Source organism: Tachyglossus aculeatus, chromosome 17 (genome assembly GCF_015852505.1).
Source record: "Tachyglossus aculeatus isolate mTacAcu1 chromosome 17, mTacAcu1.pri, whole genome shotgun sequence".
NCBI classification, from domain to species: domain Eukaryota; kingdom Metazoa; phylum Chordata; class Mammalia; order Monotremata; family Tachyglossidae; genus Tachyglossus; species Tachyglossus aculeatus.
In genome coordinates, this window is record NC_052082.1 from 57,336,125 (window position 1) to 57,361,304 (window position 25,180).

The 25,180-nt window shown below is 51.0% G+C and overlaps 1 protein-coding gene across 2 annotated transcripts; it reads left to right on the forward strand.

Annotated features, from left to right (window-relative positions):
* The first annotated feature begins 104 nt into the window (after positions 1-104).
* Positions 105-10,465, forward strand: UPK3B (uroplakin 3B). Of its 2 annotated transcripts, XM_038759695.1 has the most exons (6): positions 105-327; positions 2,404-2,553; positions 6,012-6,234; positions 8,177-8,256; positions 9,564-9,699; positions 9,921-10,465. In XM_038759695.1, exons 1-6 carry the CDS (start codon positions 249-251, stop codon positions 10,066-10,068), a joined length of 816 nt encoding a protein of 271 aa, XP_038615623.1. In that variant the 5' UTR covers positions 105-248; the 3' UTR covers positions 10,069-10,465. The 2 variants fall into 2 exon arrangements, with proteins under 2 accessions (XP_038615623.1, XP_038615624.1); XM_038759696.1 differs by lacking the exon at positions 2,404-2,553.
* The last annotated feature ends 14,715 nt before the right edge of the window (positions 10,466-25,180 follow it).

Genomic DNA, 25,180 nt, shown 5'->3' on the forward strand with positions numbered 1-25,180 from the left:
GAGGTGGATGGGTGAGGTTGGCGGGATCCCGGGCCCTTCTTGCCACCGCTAGCCAGGAGGGAGTAGGGAAGGGGTGGAAATACGGGTTCTTCTGGCCTTCGCCGTCCGGGCCACCCACCCGACCGGTTGGCTGGCAGGACCGTGCCCCAGACCCGCCCTGGAGGGAGAGCGGCCGGACCGGTCCCCGCTTGAAGTACCCCGCGACCCCTCCGTGACGAGGCCCCGGGGGCCCTGCCTGCCCGACGGACATGCGTCTCCCAGCGTGGACGCGACTGCTCCCGGCCCTGCTGCTGGCGGCCGGGGCGGTTGGCCCCGGGGCCGGACTGGGTGAGTGTCTGCGGGGGGTTCGAGTCATCGCTGCTGGTCAAATGGTCACTGGCAGCGGGGGCACGGACCCCCTCCCACCGGGGCTTTAGGCTGGGGGACCCCTCCCTGGGATAATTAGTCCAGTGCTCTGCACACGGTAAGCGCTCAATAAATACGATTGAATGACTGAATAATAATCATGATGGTATTTGTTAAGCGCTTACTATGTGCCGAGCGCTGTTCTAAGGGCTGGGATAGATACAAGGTGATCGGGTTGTCCCACGGGGGGCTCACGATCTTAATCCCCATTTTACAGGTGAGGTAAGTGAGGCCCAGAGAAGTGAAGTGACTTGACCAAGGTCACACAGCAGGCCAGTGGCAGAGCCGGGATTAGAACCCGCGACCTCTGGGTCCCAAGCCCGGGCTCTTTCCACTAAGCCACGCTGAGTAGGTCATGCCCTGGCCTGGGCTCTACCACGCCCATCACCTCCCCCAGCCCGGACAGGGTGGGACCATCTGTCTGCCCTCTGTGCCTTCTTCCTGATCTGAGCCTCAGTTTCCCTGTCTGGAAACGGGAGCATGTGCCCCTTCCTGCCCCTGGGAGGATTCAGCAGCAGTTGTGGAGGCCTAGGACCCTGACTCTCATCGGCCCATCCCTGCTTCCTTCTCCCTACCCCTCCAGCTCCCTGGAGAGTGACCCTGCAGAAAGGTCCCGGCTTGGATCTGGGATCCTGGGATCAAGGTCTTCTCCTACCTGCCTATTCATTCATTCATTCAATCGTATTTACTGAGCACTTACCGTGTGCAGAGCACTGTACTAAGCACTTGGGAAGTACATGTCGGCAACATATAGAGATGGTCCCTACCCGACAACGGGCTCCCAGTCTAGAAGGGGGAGACAGACAACAAACCAAAACATGTGGACAGGTGTCAAGTCATCAGAATAAATAGAAGTAAAGCTAGATGCACAGCATTAACAAAATAAATAGGAGAGTAAATATGTACAAGTAAAATAGAGTAATAAATCTGTACAAACATATATCCAGGTGCTGTGGGGAGGGGAAGGAGGTAGGGTGGAGGGGATGGGGAGGAGGAGAGGAAAAAGGGGGCTCAGTGTGGGAAGGCCTCCTGGAGGAGGTGAGCCCTCAGTAGGGCTTTGGAGGGAGGAAGAGAGCTACCCTGGCCCAACTGAGCAAGTTGCCAAGCTGCGTGGTGGCATGGGAAATGGTTCATTCATTCAATCGTATTTATTGAGCGCTTACTGTGTGCAGAGCACTGGACTAAGCACTTGGGAAGTCCAAGTCGGCAACATAGAGAGACGGTCCCTACCCGACAACGGGCTCACAGTCAAGAAGGGGGAGACAGACAACAAAACCAAACAGGTGGACAGGTGTCAAGTCGTCAGAATAAATAGAAGTAAAGCTAGATGCACAGCATTAACAAAATAAATAGAAGAGTAAATATGTACAAGTAAAATAGAGTAATAAATCTGTACAAACATATATACAGGTGCAGTGGGGAGGGGAAGGAGGTGGGGAGGGGGAGAGGAAAGAGGGGGCTCAGTGTGGGAAGACCTCCCGGAGGAGGTGAGCTCTCCGTAGGGCTTTGAAGGAAGGAAGAGAACTAGCTTGGTGGATGGGCAGAGGGATTGGGGGCATTCAGGGCCAGGGGGAGGATGTGGGCCGGGGGTCGACGGCGGGATGGGTGAGAACGAGGCCTAACGGTGAGGAGATTAGCGGCGGAGGAGCGGAGGGTGCGGGCTGGGCTGGAGAAGGACAGAAGGGACGGGAGGTAGGAGAGGGCGAGGTGATGGACAGCCTTGAAGCCCAGGGTGAGGAGTTTCTGCCTGATGCGTAGGTTGATTGGTAGCCACTGGAGATTTTTGAGGAGGGGAGTAACATTCCCAGAGTGTTTCTGCACAAGGAATGTGGAGCAGAGTTGGGGGGTCGGTGGTCCACCCCTAATCAGGAGGGTAGGTGCCAGGAGGGCGACCAGCCCAGGTTTCCTTCCTGTCGGAGTCCAGGGCCGGTGGGGGGGGGGTGGGGGGACACAGGGCCTCCCCGAGGAGCGTCACTCAGGAGGTGGCGCTTCCTTCAGAGCCGATCCGCTACAAGCCCCAGGTGTCTGCTCATCCCCTCGAGGGCAAGGTCACCGCCACCACCTTCACCCTCGACCAGCCGCTTTGCGTCTTCGACGGCCAAGTCGTCTCGACCGACGCCATCTGGTTGGTGGTGGCTTTCAGTAATGGTAAGTGGGGATGGGCCTTACCTCCTTCCCCTCCCCACAGCCCCTGTATATATGTTGGTGCAGATTTATTGCTCTATTTGTTTTACTTGTACATACTTATTCGATTTATTTTATTTTGTTAATATATTTTGTTTCATTGTCTGTCTCCCCCTTCTAGCCTGTGAGCCCGCTGTTGGGTAGGGACCATCTGTGTATGTTGCCAACTTGGACTTCCCAAGCGCTTAGTACAGTGCTCTGCACACAGTGAGTGCCCAATAAATACAATTGAATGAATGAATGTATATATGTTTGTACATATTTATTATTCTATTTTACTTGTACATGTTTATTCTATTTATTTTATTTGGTTAATATGTTTTGTTTCGTTGTCTGTCTCCCCCATCTAGCCTGTGAGCCCGCTGTTGGGTAGGGACCGTCTCTATATGTTGCCAACTTGGACTTACCAAGCACTTAGTCCAGTGCTCTGCACACAGTAAGCGCTCAATAAATATGATTGAGTGAATGAATGTATATATGTTTGTACATATTTATTACTCTATTTTACTGGTACATATTTATTCTATTTATTTTATTTTGTTAATATGTTTTGTTTCGTTGTCTGTCTCCCCCTTCTAGCCTGTGAGCCCACTGTTGGGTAGGGACCATCTCTATATGTTGCCAACTTGGATTTCCCAAGCGCTTAGTCCAGTGCTCTGCACACAGTAAGCGCTCAGTAAATACGATTGAATGAATGAATGTATATATATTTGTACATATTTATTACTCTTTATTTTACTTGTACATATTTATTCTATTTATTTTATTTTGTTAATATGTTTTGTTTCATTGTCTGTCTCCCCCATCTAGCCTGTGAGCCCGCTGTTGGGTAGGGACCATCTCTATATGTTGCCAACTTGGACTTCCCAAGTGCTTAGTACAGTGCTCTGCGCACAGTAAGCGCTCAATAAATACGATTGAATGAATGAATGCATATATATGTTTGTACATATTTATTACTCTATTTTACTTGTACGTATTTATTCTATTTATTTTATTTTGTTAATATGTTTTGTTTCGTTGTCTGTCTCCCCCTTCTAGCCTGTAAGCCCACTGTTGGGTAGGGACCGGCTTTATATGTTGCCAACTTGGACTTCCCAAGTGTTTAGTACAGTACTCTGCACACAGTAAGTGCTCAATAAATACGATTGAATGAATGAATGAATGGGGTGGGGGCCCACTGTCATTGAGAAGCAGCGTGGCTCAGTGGAAAGAGTCCGGACTTTGGAGTCAGAGGTCATGGGTTCAAATCGAGGCTCCACCAATTGTCAGTTGTGTGACTTTGGGCAGGTCGCTTAACTTCTCTGTGTCTCAGGTCCCTCATCTGTAAAATAGGGATTAAGACTGTGAGCCCCACGTGGGACAACCTGATCACCCTGTAACCTGCCCAGCACTTAGAACAGTGCTTTGCACATAGTAAGTGCTTAAAAAATGCCATTATTATTATTATTATTGGGCCTTGCTAGGAGAGGGGGGATGGGAACAAGGGACCACCCCCCTCTTTCCTGACCTCCTGCTGACACTCCCTGGCCCCAGGATGCTGGAAAAACAACATTGACCACTGCTCTCTTCAAGCATAATAATAATAATTGTGGTATTTGTTACGCGCTTACTGTGTGCCAGTCCTCCTAGACTGTGAGCCCGTTGTTGGGCAGTGACCGTCTCTATACGTTGCCAATTTGTACTTCCCAAGCACTTAGTACAGTGCTCCGCACGCAGTAAGCGCTCAATAAATACGATTGAATGAATGAAATGCCGGGCAGTGTACTAAGCGCTGGGATGGAGGCAAGCAAATCGGGTTGGACCCAATCCCTGTCCCACACAGGGTTTACAGTCTCCATCCCCATTTTATACATGAGGCAACTGAGGCCCAGAGAAGTGAAATGATTTGCCCCCCGTGGGACAACCTGATCACCCTGTAACCTCCCCGGCGCTTAGAACAGTGCTTTGCACATAGTAAGCACTTAATAAGTGCTATCATTATTATTATTATAATTATCTAAAGCCGACGGTGAGGAGTTTCTGTGTGATGCGGAGGTGGTGGGCGACCACTGGAGGTTCTTGAGGAGTGGGGAAGCGTGGCCTGAGCGTTTGTGTAGAAAAGCGACTGTGAGCCCCATTTGGGACAACCTGATCACCCTGTATCATCCCCAGCGCTTAGAACAGTACTTTGCACATAGTAAGCACTTAACAAATGCCAATTATTATTGTTATTTGCCCAAGGTCACACGGCAGACAAGTGATGGAGCCGGGATTAGAACCCGTGTCCTCCTGATTCCCGGGCCCGTGTTCTAGCTACTACGCCATGCTGCTTTCATTCATTCGTTCATTCAATCGTCTTTATTGAGCGCTTACTGAGTGCAGAGCACTGTACTAAGCGCTTGGGAAGTCCAAGTTGGCAACATATAGAGACGGTCCCTACCCAACAGCGGGCTCACAGTCTAGAAGGGGGAGACAGAGAACGAAACAAAACATATTAACAAAATAAAATAAATAGAATAAATATGTACAAATAAAATAAATAAATAGAGAAATAAATACGTACAAAAATATATATCCATATATACAGCGTATCCATGTATGCATTTATACACAGCGTGGCTCAGTGGAAAGAGCCCGGGCTTTGGAGTCAGAGGTCATGGGTTCAAATGCCGGCTCCACCAACTGTCAGCTGGGTGACTTTCGGCAAGTCACTTCACTTCTCTGGGCCTCAGTTACCTCATCTGTCAAATGGGGATTAAGACTGTGAGCCCCCCGTGGGACAACCTGATCACCTTGTCACCTCCCCAGCGCTTAGAACAGTGCTTTGCACATAGTAAGCACTTAATAAATGCCGCCATTATTATTATTATTATACAGGTGCTGTGGGGAGGGGAAGGAGGTAAGGCGGGGAGGAGGGGGAGAGGAAGGAGGGGGCTCAGGGTGGGAAGGCCTCCTGGAGGAGGTGAGCTCTCAGTAGGGCCTTGAAGGGAGGAAGAGAGCGAGCTTGGCGGATGGGCAGAGGGATTGGGGGCATTCCAGGCCCGGGGGAGGACGTGGGCCGGGGGTCGATGGTGGGACGGGCGAGAACGAGGCCCGGTGAGGAGATTAGCGGTGGCAGAGGAGCGGAGGGTGCGGGCTGGGCTGGAGAAGGACAGAAGGGAGGGGAGGTAGGAGAGGGCGAGGTGATGGACAGCCTTGAAGCCCAGGGTGAGGAGTTTTTGCCTGATGTGTAGGATGACTGGCACCCACTGGAGATTTTTGCTTCTCCAAGCATGCGCTTGGTGGGCACAGCCCCGGCCCAGAGCCTGGGTTTGAGGGGCTACTGTGACCCGGGGCTGGGCTTGAGCCAGGCCCCCCAAACCAGGGCCCGGGTTTGAGGGCGGCACACGGGCCCAGGGCCTGCCCCAACGTTTGTCTCTCTCCCCTCCGCCTCCCCGCAGCCTCTCGAGATTTCCAGAACCCGACGACAACGGCCTCCATCCCCGCCTACCCCAGGCTGCTGACTGACTACTCTTACATGACGCTGAAGGGGTCTCCCGATCTGTATCCGTGCGCCGAGGCCGGGGGGCTCGCCGTGCTCCGGGTGGGCACCGATCCGGGCTGCCTCCAAGACCGGGGCGGGCGGTACTGCAATGCCCCACTTCCCGCCCCCGGGCCTTATCGGTGAGCCTCTGCCACGAGGCTGGTTTGTCGAGGGGGGCAAAGTGGGCCGCATCAAATTGTTGCCAACTTGTACTTCCCAAGTGCTTAGTACAGTGCTCTGCACATAGTGAGCGCTCAATAAATACCATTGATGATGATCAGGATTTTGAGGGGACAAATTCCACTTCTGCCCGTGACTCATTCATTCATTCGATCATATTTATTGAGAGCTTACTGTGTGAAGAGCCCTACTAAGCGCTTGGGAAGTACAAGTTGGCGACTTCAATAGTATTTATAATTTTTTTTATGGTATTTGTTAAGCGCTTTCCGTGTGCCGGGCGCTGTACTAAGCCCCGGCGTAGATCCGAACTGTTCAAGTTGGATTCGGTCTGTGTCCCACTTGAGGCTCTCAATCTTAATCCCCGTTTTACAAGTGCGGGAACTCAGACACAGAGAAGGGACGGGACTTGCCGATGCCCCTTTTAGACTGTGAGCCCACTGTTGGGTAGGGACTGTCTCTAGATGTTGCCAATTTGTACTTCCCAAGCGCTTAGTACAGTGCTCTGCACATAGTAAGCGCTCAATAAATGCGATTGATGATGTCACACAGCAGACTAGAGGTGGGGCCGGGATTAGAACCCACAGCCCCGGGCTCTAGCCAGTAGGCCATGCTGCTTCTCTTCACCTGCATATATGTATATATGTTTGTAGATATTTCTCTATTTATTTATTTATTTATTTTACTTGTACATATCTATTCTATTTTATTTTGTTAGTATGTTTGCTTTTGTTCTCTGTCTCCCCCTTTTAGACTGTGAGCCCACTGTTGCGTAGGGACTGTCTCTATATGTTGCCAACTTGGACTTCCCAAGCGCTTAGTACAGTGCTCTGCACACAGTAAGCGCTCAATAAATACAATTGATTGATTGATTGATTTACTTGTGTATATCTATTCTATTTATTTTATTTTGTTAGTATGTTTGGTTTTATTCCCTGTCTCCCCCTTTTAGACTGTGAGCCCACTGTTGGGTAGGGACTGTCTCTAGATGTTGCCAACTTGGACTTCCCAAGCGCTTAGTCCAGTGCTCTGCACACAGTAAGTGCTCAATAAATACAATTGATTGATTGATTGATTTGCTTGTATATATCTATTCTATTTATTTTATTTTGTTAGTATGTTTGGTTTTGTTCTCTGTCTCCCCCTTTTAGACTGTGAGCCCACTGTTGGGTAGGGACTGTCTCTATATGTTGCCAACTTGGACTTCCCAAGCGCTTAGTACAGTGCTCTGCACACAGTAAGCGCTCAATAAATACAATTGATTGATTGATTGATTTACTTGTATATATCTATTCTATTTATTTTATTTTGTTAGTATGTTTGGTTTTGGTCTCTGTCTCCCCCTTTTAAACTGTGAGCCCACTGTTGGGTAGGGACTGTCTCTAGATGTTGCCAACTTGTACTTCCCAAGTGCTTAGTACAGTGCTCTGCACACAGTAAGCGCTCAATAAATATGATTGATTGATTGATTGATTTACTTGTATGTATCTATTCTATTTATTTTATTTTGTTAGTATGTTTGGTTTTGTTCTCTGTCTCCCCCTTTTAGACTGTGAGCCCACTGCTGGGTAGGGACTGTCTCTATATGTTGCCAACTTGGACTTCCCAAGCGCTTAGTACAGTGCTCTGCACACAGTAAGCGCTCAATTAATACGATTGATTGATTGATTGATTGACTGGAGCTGTGGTCCGGTGGATTTGAAAGGGGCGTTGCTGGCAGCAGGGAAATGGGCCGAGCGAGCAACTGGAGGTGGAAGAGTTGAGAACCGCGGGCCAGGGAGCTGAGGGGCCGCTCTGAGCCTCAGTTTTCCCGCCTGCGAAATGGGGCCGGGGCCCGGCGTATAGTACTCGTCACCTTCCACAGACGCCTCGAGTTCCCAATCTGTCCCTTTTCCCCACCTCCAGAACCAAGTTTCTCGTGATGGATGAGGCGGGTCGCCCCAAGGCAGAGACGCAGTGGTCTGATCCAATCACCCTCAAACAAGGTAGCCTGGGATGGAGTGGGGGGATCCTGGGGGAAGGGATGGATGGGACTTCCTGTTTTCCAAGCAGGAAAGTCCCTTTCCCATCCCTGCAGCCCTTTCCCAGAATCATAATGATAGCATTTATTAAGCGCTTACTATGTGCAAAGCACTGTTCTAAGCGCTGGGGAGGTCACAGGGCGATCAGGTTGTCCTACGGGGGGCTCACAGTTTTCATTCATTCATTCAGTTGCATTTACTGTGTGCAGAGCACTGTACTAAGCGCTTGGGAAGTACAAGTTGGCAACATATAGAGACAGTCCCTACCCAACAGCGGGCTCACATAACTGAGGCTAAGTGACTTGCCCAAAGTCACACAGCTGGCAATTGGCGGGGCCGGGTTTTGAACCCATGACCTCTGACTCCAAAGCCCAGGCTCTTTCTGCGGAGCCACGCAGCTTCTCTAGAATCTCACAGAGGAAACTGGCGAGACCTAAGGAGTCAATCAGTCAATTTTATTTATTGAGCGCTTACTGTGTGCGGACCACTGTACTAAGTGCTTGGGAGAGGACAGTATATATGTATATCCACCTGTATATATGTTTGTACGTGTTTATTACTCTTTATTTTATTTGTTCATATTTATTCTATTTCTTTTATTTTGTTAATAGGTTTTGTCTTGTTGTCTGTTTCCCCCTTCTAGACTGTGAGCCCGCTGTTGGGTAGGGACCGTCTCCATATGTTGCCAACTTGTACTTCCCAAGCGCTTAGTCCAGTGCTCTGCACACAGTAAGCGCTCAATAAATACGATTGAATGAATGACAGTCCAACAATAAGCCGACACATTCCCTGCCCACAGCGAGCTTACAGTCTAGAGGGGAGAGATTCAGGCAGCAGAGACCCCAGCCAACCCATCATCATCATCAATCGTATTTATTGAGCGCTTACTGTGTGCAGAGCACTGTACTAAGCGCTGGGGAAGTACAAGTTGGAAGAACCCCTCTCCCACAGGGGGTTCAAAAGCCTAGGCCCGAGCCATGGGCCTGGGCTCCAAGCCATCATCATCATCAATCGTATTTATTGAGCGCTTACTATGTGCAGAGCACTGTACTAAGCGCTTGGGAAGTACAAATTGGCAACATATAGAGGCAGTCCTACCCAACGGCCAGGGATCAGGGCAACCTGGCTTATGCCACTGGGCCATCCCTCGCCCATTGCGGGTGGCCCGCACGTGCGGAAGGAGCCGCGGGGATTAAGGGGACGGGTGGCATCTCTCCCCTCTGCATCCCCGCCCCCCGGACCCCAGGTGAGCTTCTCCCCCGTCACCCCAGGGCGGGACCCCAGCTCCGTGGACACTTGGCCGGGCCGGTGTAGTGGCAGCATGGTCATCATCACGGCCGTCCTGTCCGTCCTCGCCGGCCTCCTTCTGCTTGGACTCCTCACCGCCGTCGCCGGAGCCTGTACAGCGTGAGTCTTCGCGCCCATGGTGGGGGGCAACCACTGGACCACGCGATCCCGCGGGTTTGGGGAAGGGGGCTTGGCCCTTTCGCCTGCAAGGGGACCCCAAGGGTGTCCCCCCCCCGCCTCCTGTCCCGGCCGCCTCGAGGAAGCCGGAGGGGGGTTGGGGAGGGGAAGGGGGCTGGAGCCTGGGGAGACCCCCATTTCTGACCCTGTGCCCTCCCCCACAGCTCCAGCCTCTGGAGGCCCGAGGAGGCCATGCCCCGAGAGCAGCTGCGCCTCGGCTCCTTCCTGGCCAAGCGCTACAGTCCACATCCCCTGCCCCCCGAAAGGGCCCGCGTGCTCTCCGCCACCCGTGACCCCTACGGTGGGCACTAGAGATGGACCCACCCCCACCATCATCTGCAGGCCCAGAGCCCCTCCACAGGGGCTTGGCTGTGCAAACCTCCCCACCCCTGAAGGGGGGATGCCAAAAAACGGGGGGAAATCAGAGTGACACCCGGCTGAGTCACAAAGACCACCCTCTGCACCTACACCCCCAACTCAGGGACCAGGATGGGGGCATTCCCCAGCGGAACCCCCCATTTTGGTCTCAGCCTGGCACCCCACCTGGCTCTCAGGGCCCCTGAAGAGACTGCAGAAGGGTGGGGAGGTGACGAGTAACCCCCCTCAACCTCCCCCCACCTCAAAGCTGCGGGACCCCAGGGTGGTCCAGGCCCCCTCCAAAGAGGCAAGGTGGTGGCTACGGGAAAGACGAGCTTTTAGCCCCAGAGAATAAAGTACGTGGGGACCAGATCGTGGCTGTGACTTTTTTCTCAGCAACAACCCCCAGGGGTGCCATCTTATAATAATAATAATAATAATGGCATTTGTTAAGTGCTTACTATGTGCAGAGCACTGTTCTAAGCACTGGGGGGGGGAACAAGGTGATCAAGCTGTCCCACGTGGGGCTCACAGTCTTAATCCCCATTTGACAGATGAGGGAACTGAGGCTCAGAGAAGTGAAGTGCCTTGCCCAAGGTCACGCAGCAGACATGTGGCGGAGCCGGGATTCGAACCCATGACCTCTGACTCCAAAGCCCGGGCTCTTTCCACTGAGCCACACTATCCTGGACCGGTTCCCAGGAAGGGGCGGTTGCTATTGAATTGAGCACTTTGGGGGAGATGTGAGCTGTCTCCAGGACATAAGCGTGGAAGCCTGCTGGGGAGGAGCAGTCTGCCTCTCCGCTCTGTGGCCCGGGAGGAGAAATGGGAGTAGCCGGAAAGGGAATGGGACTAGGTTGGTTGTCCTCTGGCCCTGCCGGACGCAACAGACCAGGAAGGGGTGGGACCTAATGGGGAAACGGTCCCGATTATTAGGGAAGAAAGGGGCCACCCCCAGCCCGGCGAGTCGGTGGGGGAGGCACCGGGCTGAGAACCCAGAAACCCAGGGATCCGGCCCGGTCCCGGTGGTGATGGGGTCCTACTGAGGCAGGGATTCTTCTCCCCCTTTCACAGACGAGGAAATGGAGGCCCAGAGAAGTTTAGTGGTTTGTCCAAGGTCACCCAGCAGGCCATAACGGCCTTCTCCTGATACCCAGGAGACTGCGTTGGCTCTAACCCCACTATCATATGGGCCTTGTCCCCCTTACTCCCCACCTCCATTCTCCAAGGCATTTCACGAAGCCCCATTTGACCGGGCTCCGCTAGAGCCTGACTGCCGCAGGGCACCCTTGGGAGTCTCATGACCCCCTTCCCACCAGGAGTCCGAGTCTATGATGATGATGATGGCGTTTATAAAGCGCTTACTCTGTGCAAAGCACTGTTCTGAGCGCTGGGGAGGTTACAAGGTGATCAGGTTGTCCCACAGGGGGCTCGCAGTCTTCATCCCCATTTTACAGATGAGGTAACTGAGGCACAGAGAAGTTGATGATGATGATGATGGCATTTATAAAGCGCTTACTCTGTGCAAAGCGCTGTTCTGAGCACTGGGGAGATTACAAGGTGATCAGGTTGTCCCACAGGGGGCTCACAGTCTTAATCCCCATTTTACAGATGAGGTAACTGAGGCACAGAGAAGTTAATGATGATGATGATGGCATTTATAAAGCGCTTCATATGTGCAAAGCACTGTTCTAAGCACTGGGGAGGTTACAAGGTGATCAGGTTGTCCCCTCCCTCTCATCCTGGTTTAGAGAGGGAGGGGCAGGGATAATAATAATAATAATAATAATAATAATGGCATTTGTTAAGCTCTTACTATGTGGAAAGCACTGTTCTAAGCGCTGGGATAATTTTGGTACTTGTTAAGCACTTACTATGTGCCAAGCACTGTTCTAAGCTCTCAGGGAGATACAGGGTAATCAAGTTGTCCCACATGGGGCTCACAGTCTTAATCCCCATTTTCCAGATGAGGGAACTGAGGCCCAGAGAAGTGACGTGACATGCCCAAAGTCACACAGCTGATAAGTGGTGGAGCTGGGATTAGAACCCATGACCTCTGGCTCCCAAGCCTGTGCTCTTTCCACTGAGCCACGCTGCTTCTCTGGGGAAACTGAGGCAGAGCCAGGGAAAGAGCTGGGGTGTCCTGGGGCTCTCCTGCTGCCCCGTGGGAGCCCCTGGGCCCAGCCTCCAGTGCCCCTACCCTCTCTGAGTCCGCTCTCTGTCCCTGGGAACAGCTAACAGGAGAGCCCTGGGCTCAGTGCGGTACAGAGGTCGAGGGTGTCCAGCTGATCGGTGACATTCATTCATTCATTCCATCGTATTTATTGAGCGCTTACTGTGTGCAGAGCACTGTACTAAGCGCTTGGGAAGTCCAAGTCGGCAACATATAGAGACGGTCCCTACCCAACAGCGGGCTCGCAGTCTAGAAGGGGGAGACAGAGAACAAAACAAAACATATTAACAAAATAAAATGAATAGAACAAATATGTACAAATAAAATAGAGTAATAAATCCGTACAAACATATATATAGATAGATAGATAGATAGATAGATGATAGATAGATAGGTGCTAAATCCGTACAAACATATATACATATATACAGGTGCTGTGGGGAGGGGAAGGAGGTAGGGTGGGGGGGAGGAAGGAGGGGGCTGAGTGTGGGAAGGCCTCCTGGAGGAGGTGAGCTCTCAGTAGGGCCTTGAAGGGAGGAAGAGAGCGAGCTTGGCGGATGGGCAGAGGGAGGGCATTCATTCCAGGCCGGGGGGATGATGTGGGCCGGGGGTCGATGGTGGGATGGGCGAGAACGAGGCCTGGTGAGGAGATTAGCGGTGGCAGAGGAGCGGAGGGTGCGGGCTGGGCTGGAGAAGGACAGAAGGGAGGTGAGGTAGGAGGGGGTGAGGTGATGGACAGCCTTGAAGCCCAGGGTGAGGAGTTTCTGCCTGACGCCTAGATTGATTGACAGAGTTTCCAGGGGTGCTCCAAGACTGGACAGATACGGTACCCTTGTCCCTAAGACCTCAACACGGAGCAAGGAATACTGTAAGCCCACCTTTTAGACTGTGAGCCCACTGTTGGGTAGGGACTGTCTTTATATGTTGCCAACTTGTACTTCCCAAGCGCTTAGTACAGTGCTCTGCACACAGTAAGCGCTCAATAAATACGATTGATTGATTGATTGATTCACACACTAACAAATAATGGCATTTATTAAGCGCTGCCTCAAACTGGGTCCAGCCACCCTCCACCTCTCTCCTGTTCTCCTCTCCTGCCCCACCCAGTTCTGGGCAGGCAGGCACGGTGTCTTCCCGCTTTACCCAGGGGCTCGTCCCTCCTTCGTCATCATCAATCATATTTATTGAGCGCTTCCTGTGTGCAGAGCACCGTACTAAGCGCTTGGGAAGACCAAGTTGGCAACATAGAGAGACGGTCCCTACCCAACAGTGGGCACCCAGTCTAAAAGGGGGAGAGTGCGGTCCCTCCTGCACCGGGACACCTGCTACGAGGGCCGGATTGGCCGGTGGGCAAGACCACTTTTTAGACTTGGGTAGGGACTGTCTCTATATGTTGCCAACTTGGACTTGCCAAGCGCTTAGTCCAGTGCTCTGCACACAGTAAGCGCTCAGTAAATACGATTGATTGATTGATTGACCGGGGGATGCCAACCCCTCAGTCTGGTCACCGCTGAACTCCCGCCATCCTCTCCGGGCAGGGACCACTCGCCGCCTCACAGCTGACCGAAAGTCCAGACCAACAGGGCGCTCAAAGATCTCTCCGTCTCTTTCTTTTTCTCTCTTTCTCCCCCCACCCTGGGCTGGGGCAAACTGAGGTCCTCACCTCTGAGTCACCCAACAGGGGTAGGGGGGTGGCGGCAGTGGGGAAGGGAGGGAAACAACAGGGTGGGAAAAAGGAGGGAGCGGGGGCCTGAAATGACTCACAGTTTTGGTTTCTTCGCCCTCTTGCAGACTGAACAATAAGGTTGTTTTGCTTAGATTTGGGCAGGTGTCTGGGAGAGGCGAGAAAGGGGGAGCAGGGGGGCAGGCGGCGAAAGAAACAGCAAGATAGAAATGGGGCGCTGGGGGAGACGCCCTCGGCCCCTGGGAACAGCCAACGGGAGAGCCTGGGCTCAGTGCAGTACAGAGGTTGAGGGGGGCCAGCTGATAATAATAATAATAATGGCATTTGTTAAGCGCTTACTATGTGCAGAGCACTGTTCTAAGCGCGGGGGGGATACAAGGTGATCAGGTTGTCCCACGGGGTGTCACAGTCTTAATCCCCATTTGACAGATGAGGTCACTGAGGCCCAGAGACTAATAATCATCATCATCCCCCCCAAGCCTTACCTCCTTCCCCTCCCCACAGCACCTGTAGATATGTACATATATAAATATGTGTGTGTGTGTGTTTGTACATATTTATTACTCCATCCCCATTTTGCAGATGAGGTCACTGAGGCTCAGAGAAGTGAAGTGACTTGCCCCAGGTCACACAGCAGACATGGGGCAGAGGCGGGAATCGAACCCATGACCTCTGACTCCAAAGCCCGGGCTCTTTCCACCGAGCCACGCGATCGGTGACAGAGTTTCCAGGGGTGCTCAAAGACTGGACAGATACGGTACCCTTGTCCCTAAGACCTCAACATGGAACAAGGAATACTTGTGTGTGTTCACACACTAATAATAATAATAATAATGATAATAATGGCATTTATTAAGCGCTTACTATGTGCAAAGCGCTGTTCTAAGTGCTGGGGAGGTTACAAGGTGATACCCCCTTCACCCCTGCCCTCTCCTAATTACTGACAGTCGTGCCCCTGGCCCCTTCTGTTCTTGGGGCAGAGAAGTTTAAAGCCCCACTATCCGAACTCTAGAAGTTTAATACTTATGGTATAATAATAATAATGTTGGTATTTGTGAAGCGCTTACTATGTGCCAAGCACTGTTCTAAGTGCTGGGGGAGATACAAGGTCATCAGGTTGTCCCATGGGGGGGCTCACAGTCTTAATCTCCATTTTACAGATGAGGGAACTGAGGCCCAGAGAAGTGAAGTGACTTGTCCAAAGTCACCCAGCTGACAGTTGGCGGAGCCAGGATTTGAACCCATGACCCCTAACTCCAAAGCCTGGGCTCTTTCCACTGAGCCACGCTGCTTCTCATGCTAAGCACTCATGTATATATTAAGCGCTTATGATGTGCCAGTAACCCGTTCTAAGCCCCGGGGTAGATGCAAATTAATCTGGTTGGACACCAGTCCCTGTCCCACAGAGGGCTCACAGTCTTCATCCCCATTTTCCAGATGAGGGAACTGAGGACCAGAGAAGTGAAGTGACTTGCCCAATGTCACACAACTGACGAGTGGCGGAGCCGGGACTAGAACCCATTTCTACATCAGAGAAGCAGCGTGGCTCAGTGGAAAGAGCCCAGGCTTTGGAGTCAGAGGTCATGGGTTCAAATCCCAGCTCTGCCACTCGTCAGCTGGGTGACATTGGGCAAGTCACTTCACTTCTCTGGGCCTCAGTGACCTCATCTGGAAAATGGGGATGAAGACTGTGAGTCCCCCGTGGGACAACCTGATCACCTTCCCAGACTGAGTCCCCTCCTTCCTCTCCCCGTCCTCCCCTTCCCCATCACCCCCCACCTTACCTCCTTCCCCTCCCCGCAGCCCCTGTATATATGGATATATGTTTGTATGGATTTATTACTCTATTTATTTTATTTGTACATATTTATTCTATTTATTTTATTTGGTTTATATGTTTTGTTTTGTTGTCTGTCTCCCCCATCTAGGCCGTGAGCCCGCTGTTGGGTAGGGACCGTCTCTATATGTTGCCGACTTGTACTTCCCGAGCACCTAGTCCAGTGCTCTGCACACAGTAAGCGCTCAATAAATACGATTGAATGAATGACCTCGTAACCTCCCCAGCGTTTAGAACATAGTAAGCGCTTAATAAATGCCATCATTATTATTATCATTATTATTATTACCCCTGATTCCCAGGCCCCGGGTTCTGTCCTGGGCTCTGTTATTTTGTTAGTATGTTTGGTTTTGTTCTCTGTCTCCCCCTTTTAGACTGTGAGCCCACTGTTGGGTAGGGACTGTCTCTAGATGTTGCCAATTTGTACTTCCCAAGCGCTTAGTACAGTGCTCTGCACATAGTAAGCGCTCAATAAATACGATTGATTGATTGATTGATCCAAGGGGCCCAGGGGTCATGCAGGCCATCCCCCTGCCTCTGTGCTGGACCCCCCCTCAACCAGGCCCAGATGAGGTGTGATGGGTCTGTTTCTTCAAAGTCTCCAGGGTGATATCCTTCCAAGCCCAATCCCTTCCGAACCCTCCCGTCCCTCAACCTCTCCCTCCCGCCGATGACGCCACCACCCTCCCCACCCGAGAGGCCCATAACAACTCGGTGTCTTTCCCTTCTCACATTTCACATTTTGATGGTCTGCTAATCCTGTGGCTTCTTTTTCCGAAACACTTCCCGGATCCGCCCCCATCCTCTTCACCCAAACAGCCACCACCCTGGTTCTGTCTCTTCCCAAGGCGATCAGATGACCGTATCGGCCTCCTCCCTGATCTCTCTCTACCTCCAGCCTCTCCATAATAATAATAATAATTATTATTATTCCTTTTTCCTCTCCTTCTCCCCATCACCCCCTGCCCTACCTCCTTCCCCTCCCCACAGCACCTGTATATATGTTTGTACAGATTTATACGTATTTATTATTACTCTATTTTATGTGTACATGTTTATTCTATTTATGTATGTATGTGTTCTATTCTATTTATTTATGTGTTGCCAATTTGTACTTTCCAAGCGCTTAGTACAGTGCTCTGCACATAGTAAGCGCTCAATAAATACGATTGATTGATTGATTGATTTTACTTTGTTAATATGTTTTGTTTCATTGTCTGTCTCCCCCTTCTAGACTGTGAGCCCGCTGTTGAGTAGGGACCATCTCTATATGTCGCCAACTTGGACTTCCCAAGGGCTTAGTGCAGTGCTCTGCACACAGTAAGCGCTCAATAAATATTTTATTTTGTTAATATGTTTTGTTTTGTTGTCTGTCTAGACTGTGAGCCCACTGTTGGATAGGGACCGTCTCTATATGTTGCCGACTTATACTTCCCAAGCGCTTAGTCCAGTGCTCTGCACACAGTAAGCGCTCAATAAATATTTTATTTTGTTAATATGTTTTGTTTTGTTGTCTGTCTCCCCCTTCTAGCCTGTGAGCCCGCTGTTGGGTAGGGACTGTCTATATGTTGCCAACTCGTACTTCCCAAGCGCTTAGTCCAGTGCTCTGCACACAGTAAGCGCTCAATAAATATTTTATTTTGTTAATATGTTTTGTTTTGTTGTCTGTCTCCCCCTTCTAGACTGTGACCCCACTGTTGGATAGGGACCGTCCCTATATGTTGCCAACTCATACTTCCCAAGCGCTTAGTCCAGTGCTCTGCACACAGTAAGCGCTCAATAAATATTTTATTTTGTTAATATGTTTTGTTTTGTTGTCTGTCTCCCCCTTCTCGACTGTGAGCCCGCTGTTGGATAGGGACCGTCCCTATATGTCGCCAACTTGGACTTCCCAAGCGCTTAGTACAGTGCTCTGCACACAGCGCTCAATAAATATTTTATTTTGTTAATATGTTTTGTTGCCTGTCTCCCCCTTCTCGACTGTGAGCCCGCTGTCAGGTAGGGACCATCTCTCGATGTCGCCAACTTGGACTTCCCAAGCGCTTCGGCCAGTGCTCTGCACACAGTAGGCGCTCCATAAATCCGACTTAAATGAGTGAATGGATGGTAAGTACTCAACAAATACCAAAATGATTATTATTACAGTGCTCTGCACCCAGTAAGCGCTCGGGAAGTACGACTGGAAGAAGAAACCGGACGGCTCGGGCCGCTAAGGAGGAGCGTGGTGGGGGGGAGATGAGAAGTGGGGGTGTCCAAGGGGAAGGAATGTGGTTGCCATTAGCAACGGCGCTCCTCCCGGCCCTTTCTCCCGGCCCTTCCCTGCACCCCATCACCACCCTCACGGAGAGGAATGTCCGGGCCCACCTTGGCTCGTGCCTGCCAACGCCGGCCCGCCCCCGCCCAACCCGGGTGGAAGCTACCGACATGGGACCTCACCCCATCTCCCCGCTCTCCCCGTCATCATCATCATCATCATCAATCGTATTTATTGAGCGCTTACTATGTGCAGAGCACTGGACTGAGCGCTTGGGAAGCACAAATTGGCAACATCTAGAGACAGTCCCTACCCAACAGTGGGCTCACAGTCTAAAAGGGGGGAGCCAGAGAACAAAACCAAACATACTAACAAAATAAAATAAAGAGAATAGATATGTACAAATAAAATAAATAAATAGAGTAATAAATCTGTACAAACATATATACAGGTGCTGTGGGGAAGGGAAGGAGGTAAGAGTGGCGGTGGCCGGAACATCTCCAGGTCCCCTACGTGTCCCTCCCGGCTGGACGGCTCGCTCCGGTCGTCTCCCGGAGGGGAGGACGAGGGTGCAGTTGATAAGATATTTGTTAATAATAATGTTGGCATTTGTTAAGCGCTTACTACGCGCAAAGCACTGTTCTAAGCGCTGGGGGGGATACAAAGTGATCAGGTTGTCCCCCGTGGGGCTCACAGTCTTCATCCCCATTTTACAGACTGAAGCTCAGAGAAGTTAAGTGACTTGCCCAAGGTCACACAGCAGACAGGTGGTGGAGCCGGGATTCGAACCCATGACCTCGGACTCCAAAGCCCGGGCTCTTTCCACTGAGCCACGCTGCAAGTGCTTACTGGGAGCCAGGCCTTCTAGACTGTGAGCCCACTGTCGGGCAGGGACCGTCTCTAGATGTTCCCGACTTGGACTTCCCAAGCGCTTAGTCCGGTGCTGTGCACCCAGTAAGCGCTCAATAAATACGATTGATTGATTGATTGATTCTCTGGGCCTCAGTTCCCTCATCTGTAAAATGGGGATGAAGACTGTGAGCCCCCCCCCCCCGTGGGACAACCTGATCACCTTGTAACCTCCCCAGCGTTTAGAACAGTGCTTTGCCCAGAGTAAGCGTTTAATAAATGCCATCATTACTAAGCGCTGTATCAGATAGAGAAGCAGCGTAGCTTAGTGGAAAGAGCCTGGGCTTTGGGAGTCAGAGGACGTGGGTTCTAATTCTGGCTCCGCCACATGTCTGCCGTGTGACCTTGGGCAAGCCGCTTCACTTCAATCGTATTTATTGAGCGCTTACTGTGTGCAGAGCACTGTACTAAGTGCCTAGCACTGTACTAAGCGCTTAACTTCTCTGTGCTTCAGTTACCTCATCTGTAAAATGGGATTAAGACTGTGAGCCCCACGTGAGACAACCTGATTACCTCGTATCTACCCCAGTGCTTAGAACAGTACTTGGCACATAGTAAGCGCTTAACAAATATTCACTCATCATCATCATCATCAATTGTATTTATTGAGTGCTTACTATGTGCAGAGCACTGTACTAAGCGCTTGGGAAGTACAAGTAGGCAACATATAGAGACGGCCCCTACCCAACAGTGGGCTCACAGTCTAAAAGGGGGAGACAGAGAACAAAACCAAACATACTAACAAAATAAAATAAATAGAATAGATATGTACAAATAAAATATAAATAAATAGAGTAAAAAATATGTACAAGCATATATAAATATATATACTCATTCATTCAATCGTATTTATTGAGCGCTTCCTGTGTGCAGAGCACTGTACTAAGCTCTTGGGAAGTACATAATTATTATTATTATTAGTCACCTGCCAGACAGCCAAGTCTTGGGGACGGGAGGAGATCCTTGTTAGACTGTGAGCCCACTGTTGGTTAGGGACCGTCTCTATATGTTGCCAACTTGGACTTCCCAAACGCTTAGTACAGTGCTCTGCGCACAGTAAGCGCTCAATAAATACGATCGATTGATTGATTGAGCTCTCTGGAATAACAAGACGAATACAAGGTGTGAGCAGCGCTTAGAATAGTGCCTGGCACATAGTATGTGCTTAACAATTACTATTATTATTTATTGAGTGCTTACTGGGGGCAGAGCTTGGCTCGGTGGAAAGAGCCCGGCTTGGGAGTCAGAGGTCGTGGGTTCTAATCCCGGCTCTGCCACTTCTCAGCTGGGTGACTTTGGGCAACTCACTTCACTTCTTTGTGCCTCAGTTATCTCATCTGTAAAATGGGGATGAATAATAATAATAATAATCATGGCATTTGTTAAGCGCTTACTATGTGCATGGGTACACTCCCCCTCGTCCCTCTCTCCATCCCCCCCGTCTTACCTCCTTCCCTTCCCCACAGCACCTGTATATATGTATATATGTTTGTACATATTTATTACTCTATTTATTTTACTTGTACATATCTATTCTATTTATTTTATTTTGTTAATACGTTTGGTTTTGTTCTCTGTCTCCCCCTTCTAGACTGTGAGCCCACTGTTGGGTAGGGACCGTCTCTAGATGTTGCCAACTTGGACTTCCCAAGCGCTTAGTCCAGTGCTCTGCACACAGTAAGCGCTCAATAAATATGATTGATTGATTGATTGCAAAGCCCTGTTCTAAGCGCTGGGGAGGTAACAACGTGATCAGATTGTCCCACGGGGGGCTCACAGTCTTCATTCCCATTTTCCAGATGAGGGAACTGAGGCCCAGAGAAGTGAAGTGACTCGCCCAAAGTCACCCAGCTGACAATTGGCGGGGCAGGGATTTGAACCCATGACCGCGGACTCCAAAGCCCGGGCTCTTTCCACTGAGCCACGCTGCTTCTCAGCCCCATGAATGAAGACTGTTATCCCCACGTGGGACAACCTGATGACCTTGTATCTCCCCCAGCGCTTAGAACAGTGCTTGGCACGTAGTAAGCGCTTCACAAATACCAACATTATTATTATTATTATTATTATTATTATTATTATTATTACTAAGCGCTTGGAAGAGTATAATGCAACAGAATGGGTGAACACATTACCCCACCATAAGGAACTTACGGCCTAGAGGACCGTCCTGTGCTGAGAGTTTACTGAGTGAAGAACACTGCACTAACCGCTTGGGTGAGTACGATATAGTAGATCATCATCATCAATCGTATTTATTGAGCGCTTACTATGTGCAGAGCACTGTACTAAGCGCTTGGGAAGTACAAATTGGCAACATCTAGAGACAGTCCCTACCCAACAGTGGGCTCACAGTCTAAAAGGGGGAGACAGAGAACAAAACCAAACATACTAACAAAATAAAATAAATAGGATAGATATGTACAAGTAAAATAAATAAATAGAGTAATAAATATGTACAAACATATAGTAGATAGATATGATCCCTGCCTTCAAGGAGTTTGCCGTCGAGCTGAGGAGACAGACGTTAAAAATGAATTACAGGTAAGAGGTGCAACGAAGTATAAAGATATGTACATAAGTGGCGTGGAGGTGGGGTTGTGATGAGCGCCCACGTATTCCGAGGGCACGGACTCAGGGGCGTGGGAGAGGAAATACGATGGGAGAGGAGAGATTAGTCAGGGAAGGCTTCCTGGAGGAGATGGGATTTTTTTAAGGAGGGTTTTGAATAATAATAATAATGATGATGGCATTTGTTAAGCGCTTACTACGTGCAACGCACTGTACTAAGCGCTGGGGAGGATATAAGGTGATCAGGTTGTCCCACGTGGGGCTCACAGTCTTAATCCTCATTTTGCAGACTGTGAGCCCACTGTTGGGTAGGGACCATCTCTAGACGTTGCCAACTTGTCCTTCCCAAGCGCTTAGTACAGTGCTCTGCACACAGTAAGCGCTCAATACATACGATTGATTGATTGACTGAGGCCCAGAGAAGTTAAGTGACTTGCCCAAAGTCACACAGCTGACAATTGGCGGAGCCGGGATTTGAACCCATGACTTCTGGCTCTTTCCCCTGAGCCACGCTGCTTCTCTAGGTTCGACCTGATTATCTTGTATCTACCCTAGTGTTTAGTACAGTGCCTGGCACATAGTAAGTACTTAGCAAATATTATTTTCGTCATCAACGGTAGTAGCGGTAGTATTTTCAAGCCAGGTTAAGTAGGAAGGGGAAAGCTAATGGAGCATTTTAAAGTCGATGTTCAGGACACAAACCAGCCAGCACTTCTGGGTGAAGAGCGGGGAAAGGGAGCACCCCGTCTGGGTGTCATTTAATCATATTTATTGAGCGCTTGCTGTATGTGGAGCACTGTACTAAACGCTTGGGAGAGGACACTACAACACTAAACAGACACATTCCCTGTCCACAAGGAGCTCACAGTCTAGAGGAAACTTCCCCTGACCCTACTCCCTTGGGACATCCTGGTTCATTCATTTAATAGTATTTATTGAGTGCTTACTTTATGAGGAGTACTCTACTAAACGCTTGGGAGAGGACAATACAAAGCTAAACAGATGCATTCCCTGCCCATGAGGAGCTTACAGTCTTGAGGAAATTTCCCCTGACCCTACTCCCCTGGGACATACTGCTTCATTCATTTAATCGTATTTATTGAGCGCTTACTGTATGCGGAGCACTGTACTAAACGCTTGGGAGAGGACACTACAACACTAAACAGACACATTCCCTGTCCACAAGAAGCTTACAGTCTAGAGGAAACTTCCCCTGACCCTACTCCCTTGGGACATCCTGGTTCATTCATTTAATCGTATTTATTGAGCGCTTACTGTATGCGGAGCACTGTACTAAACACTTGGGAGAGGACAATACAACACTAAACAGACACATTCCCTGTCCACAAGAAGCTTACAGTCTAGAGGAAACTTCCCCTGACCCTACTCCCTTGGGACATCCTGGTTCATTCATTTAATCGTATTTATTGAGCGCTTACTGTATGCGGAGCACTGTACTAAACGCTTGGGAGAGGACAATACAAAACTAAACGGATAATTCCCTGCCCATGAGGAGCTTGCAGTCCTGGTTTTTCCTGACACTTTCTGGGGCTGTAAAGAGAGTCACCCCCCAGGAGGCCTTCCCAGACTAAGCCCCCCTTTTCCTCTGCTCCCTCTCCCTCTCCCCATCACCCTATCATCATCATCACCATCAATCGTATTTATTGAGCGCTTACTATGTGCAGAGCACTGTACTAAGTGCTTGGGAAGTACAAATTGGCAACATATAGAGACAGTCCCTACCCAACAGTGGGCTCACAGTCTAAAAGGGGGAGACAGAGAACAAAACCAAACATACTAACAAAATATTGCTCCTTTTTCTCTACCCTCCTCCCTGCCCCACAGCACTTGTGCTTATATGTCCATATTTATAATTATAATTCTATTTTTTATTAATGATGGGGATAGATCTCTAATCCTTTTTATTTATAATGATGCTACCGATGCCTGTTTACTTATTCTGATGTCTGTCTCCCCACTTTTAGGCTGTGAACCCGTTGTGAGCAGGGATTGTCTCTGTTGCTGAATTGTACTTCCCAAGCGATTAGTCTAGTGCTCTGCACATAATAAGCACTCAATAAATGCGGTTGAATGAATGAATGAATGAGTGTGAGTGAGAAGGGGGCGGGAGTGGGGCGACTAAGGGCTTCTTGGGGGGGTCTCTGGGGCCTCTGGCCCCCCAGGCCCGTCCTCCACAGGGCAGGAAAGCCCAGGCAAGTGCAGAGCGGAAGGTTCATTCATTGAATCGTATTTATTGAACGCTTACCGTGTGCAGAGCACTGGACTAAGTGTTTGATAATAATAATGATGGTATTTATTAAGCCCTAACTATGTGCCAAGCTCTGTTCTAAACACTGGGGTGGATAGAAGGTGATCAGGTTGTCCCACGTGGGGCTCACAGTCTTAATCCCCATTTTACAGATGAGGTCACTGAGGCACAGTGAAGTGAAGTGGCTTGCCTAAGGTCGCACAGCAGACAAGTGGCAGAGCAGGGGTTAGGACCCATGACCTTCTGATTTCCAGGCCCCTGCTGTATCCACTACTCAAAGCCATTCGTTCTCTTGGGTCCTGGAGCCTCCCGTGAAGGCAGCTCCAAATCCATCCCCACAAACCCGGCGGGCCAGGCCGGGGGCGTCCCCGGCGGCCGTGAGGGGTGGGGGGCTGTCCTTGGGACTGTCCGGGGGGCTGCCTGGGGGCTGTCCTTGGGACTGTCCGGGGGGCTGTCCTTGGGACTGTCCGGGGGGCTGGCCTGGTGACTGTCCTGGGGGCTGTCCTGGGGGCTGTCCTGGGGGCTGGCCTGGTGACTGTCCTAGGGGCTGTCCTGGGGGCTGTCAGGGGGGCTGTCCTGGGGGCTGTCCTGGGGCTGTCCTGGGGGCTGTCTGGGGGTTGACCTGGGGACTGTCCTAGGGGCTGTCCGGAGGGGTGTCCTGGGGGCTGACAGGGGGGCTGTCGTGGGGGCTGTCCTGGGGCTGTACTGGGGGCTGTCTGGAGGCTGACAGGGGGGCTGTCGTGGGGGCTGTCCTGGGGCTGTACTGGGGGCTGTCTGGAGGCTGACCTGGGGACTGTCCTGGGGCTGTACTGGGGGCTGTCTGGAGGCTGACCTGGGGACTGTCCTAGGGGCTGTCCTGGGGGCTGTCCTGGGGCTGTCCTGGGGGCTGTCTGGGGGCTGTCCTGGGGGCTGTCCGGGGGACTGTCCTAGGGGCTGTCCTGGGGGCTGTCAGGGGGGCTGTCGTGGTGGCTGTCTTGGGGCTGTCCTGGGGGCTGTCAGGGGGACTGTCGTGGTGGCTGTCTTGGGGCTGTCAGGGGGGCTGTCGTGGGGGCTGTCTTGGGGCTGTCCGGGGGACTGTCCTGGGGGCTGTCCTGGGGACTGTCCTGGGGGCTGTCAGGGGGGCTGTCCTGGGGGCTGTCGTGGGGGCTGTCTTGGGGCTGTCCTGGGGGCTGTCTGGGGGACTGTCCTGGGGGCTGTCCTATGGGCTGTCCGGGGGCTGTCCTGGGGACTGTCCTAGGGGCTGTCCTGGGGACTGTCCTAGGGGCTGTCCTGGGGGCTGTCCTGGGGCTGTCAGGGGGCTGTCCGGGAGCTGTCTTGGGGCTGTCATGGGGGCTGTCCGGGGGGCTGTCCAGGGGGCTGTCCGGGGGACT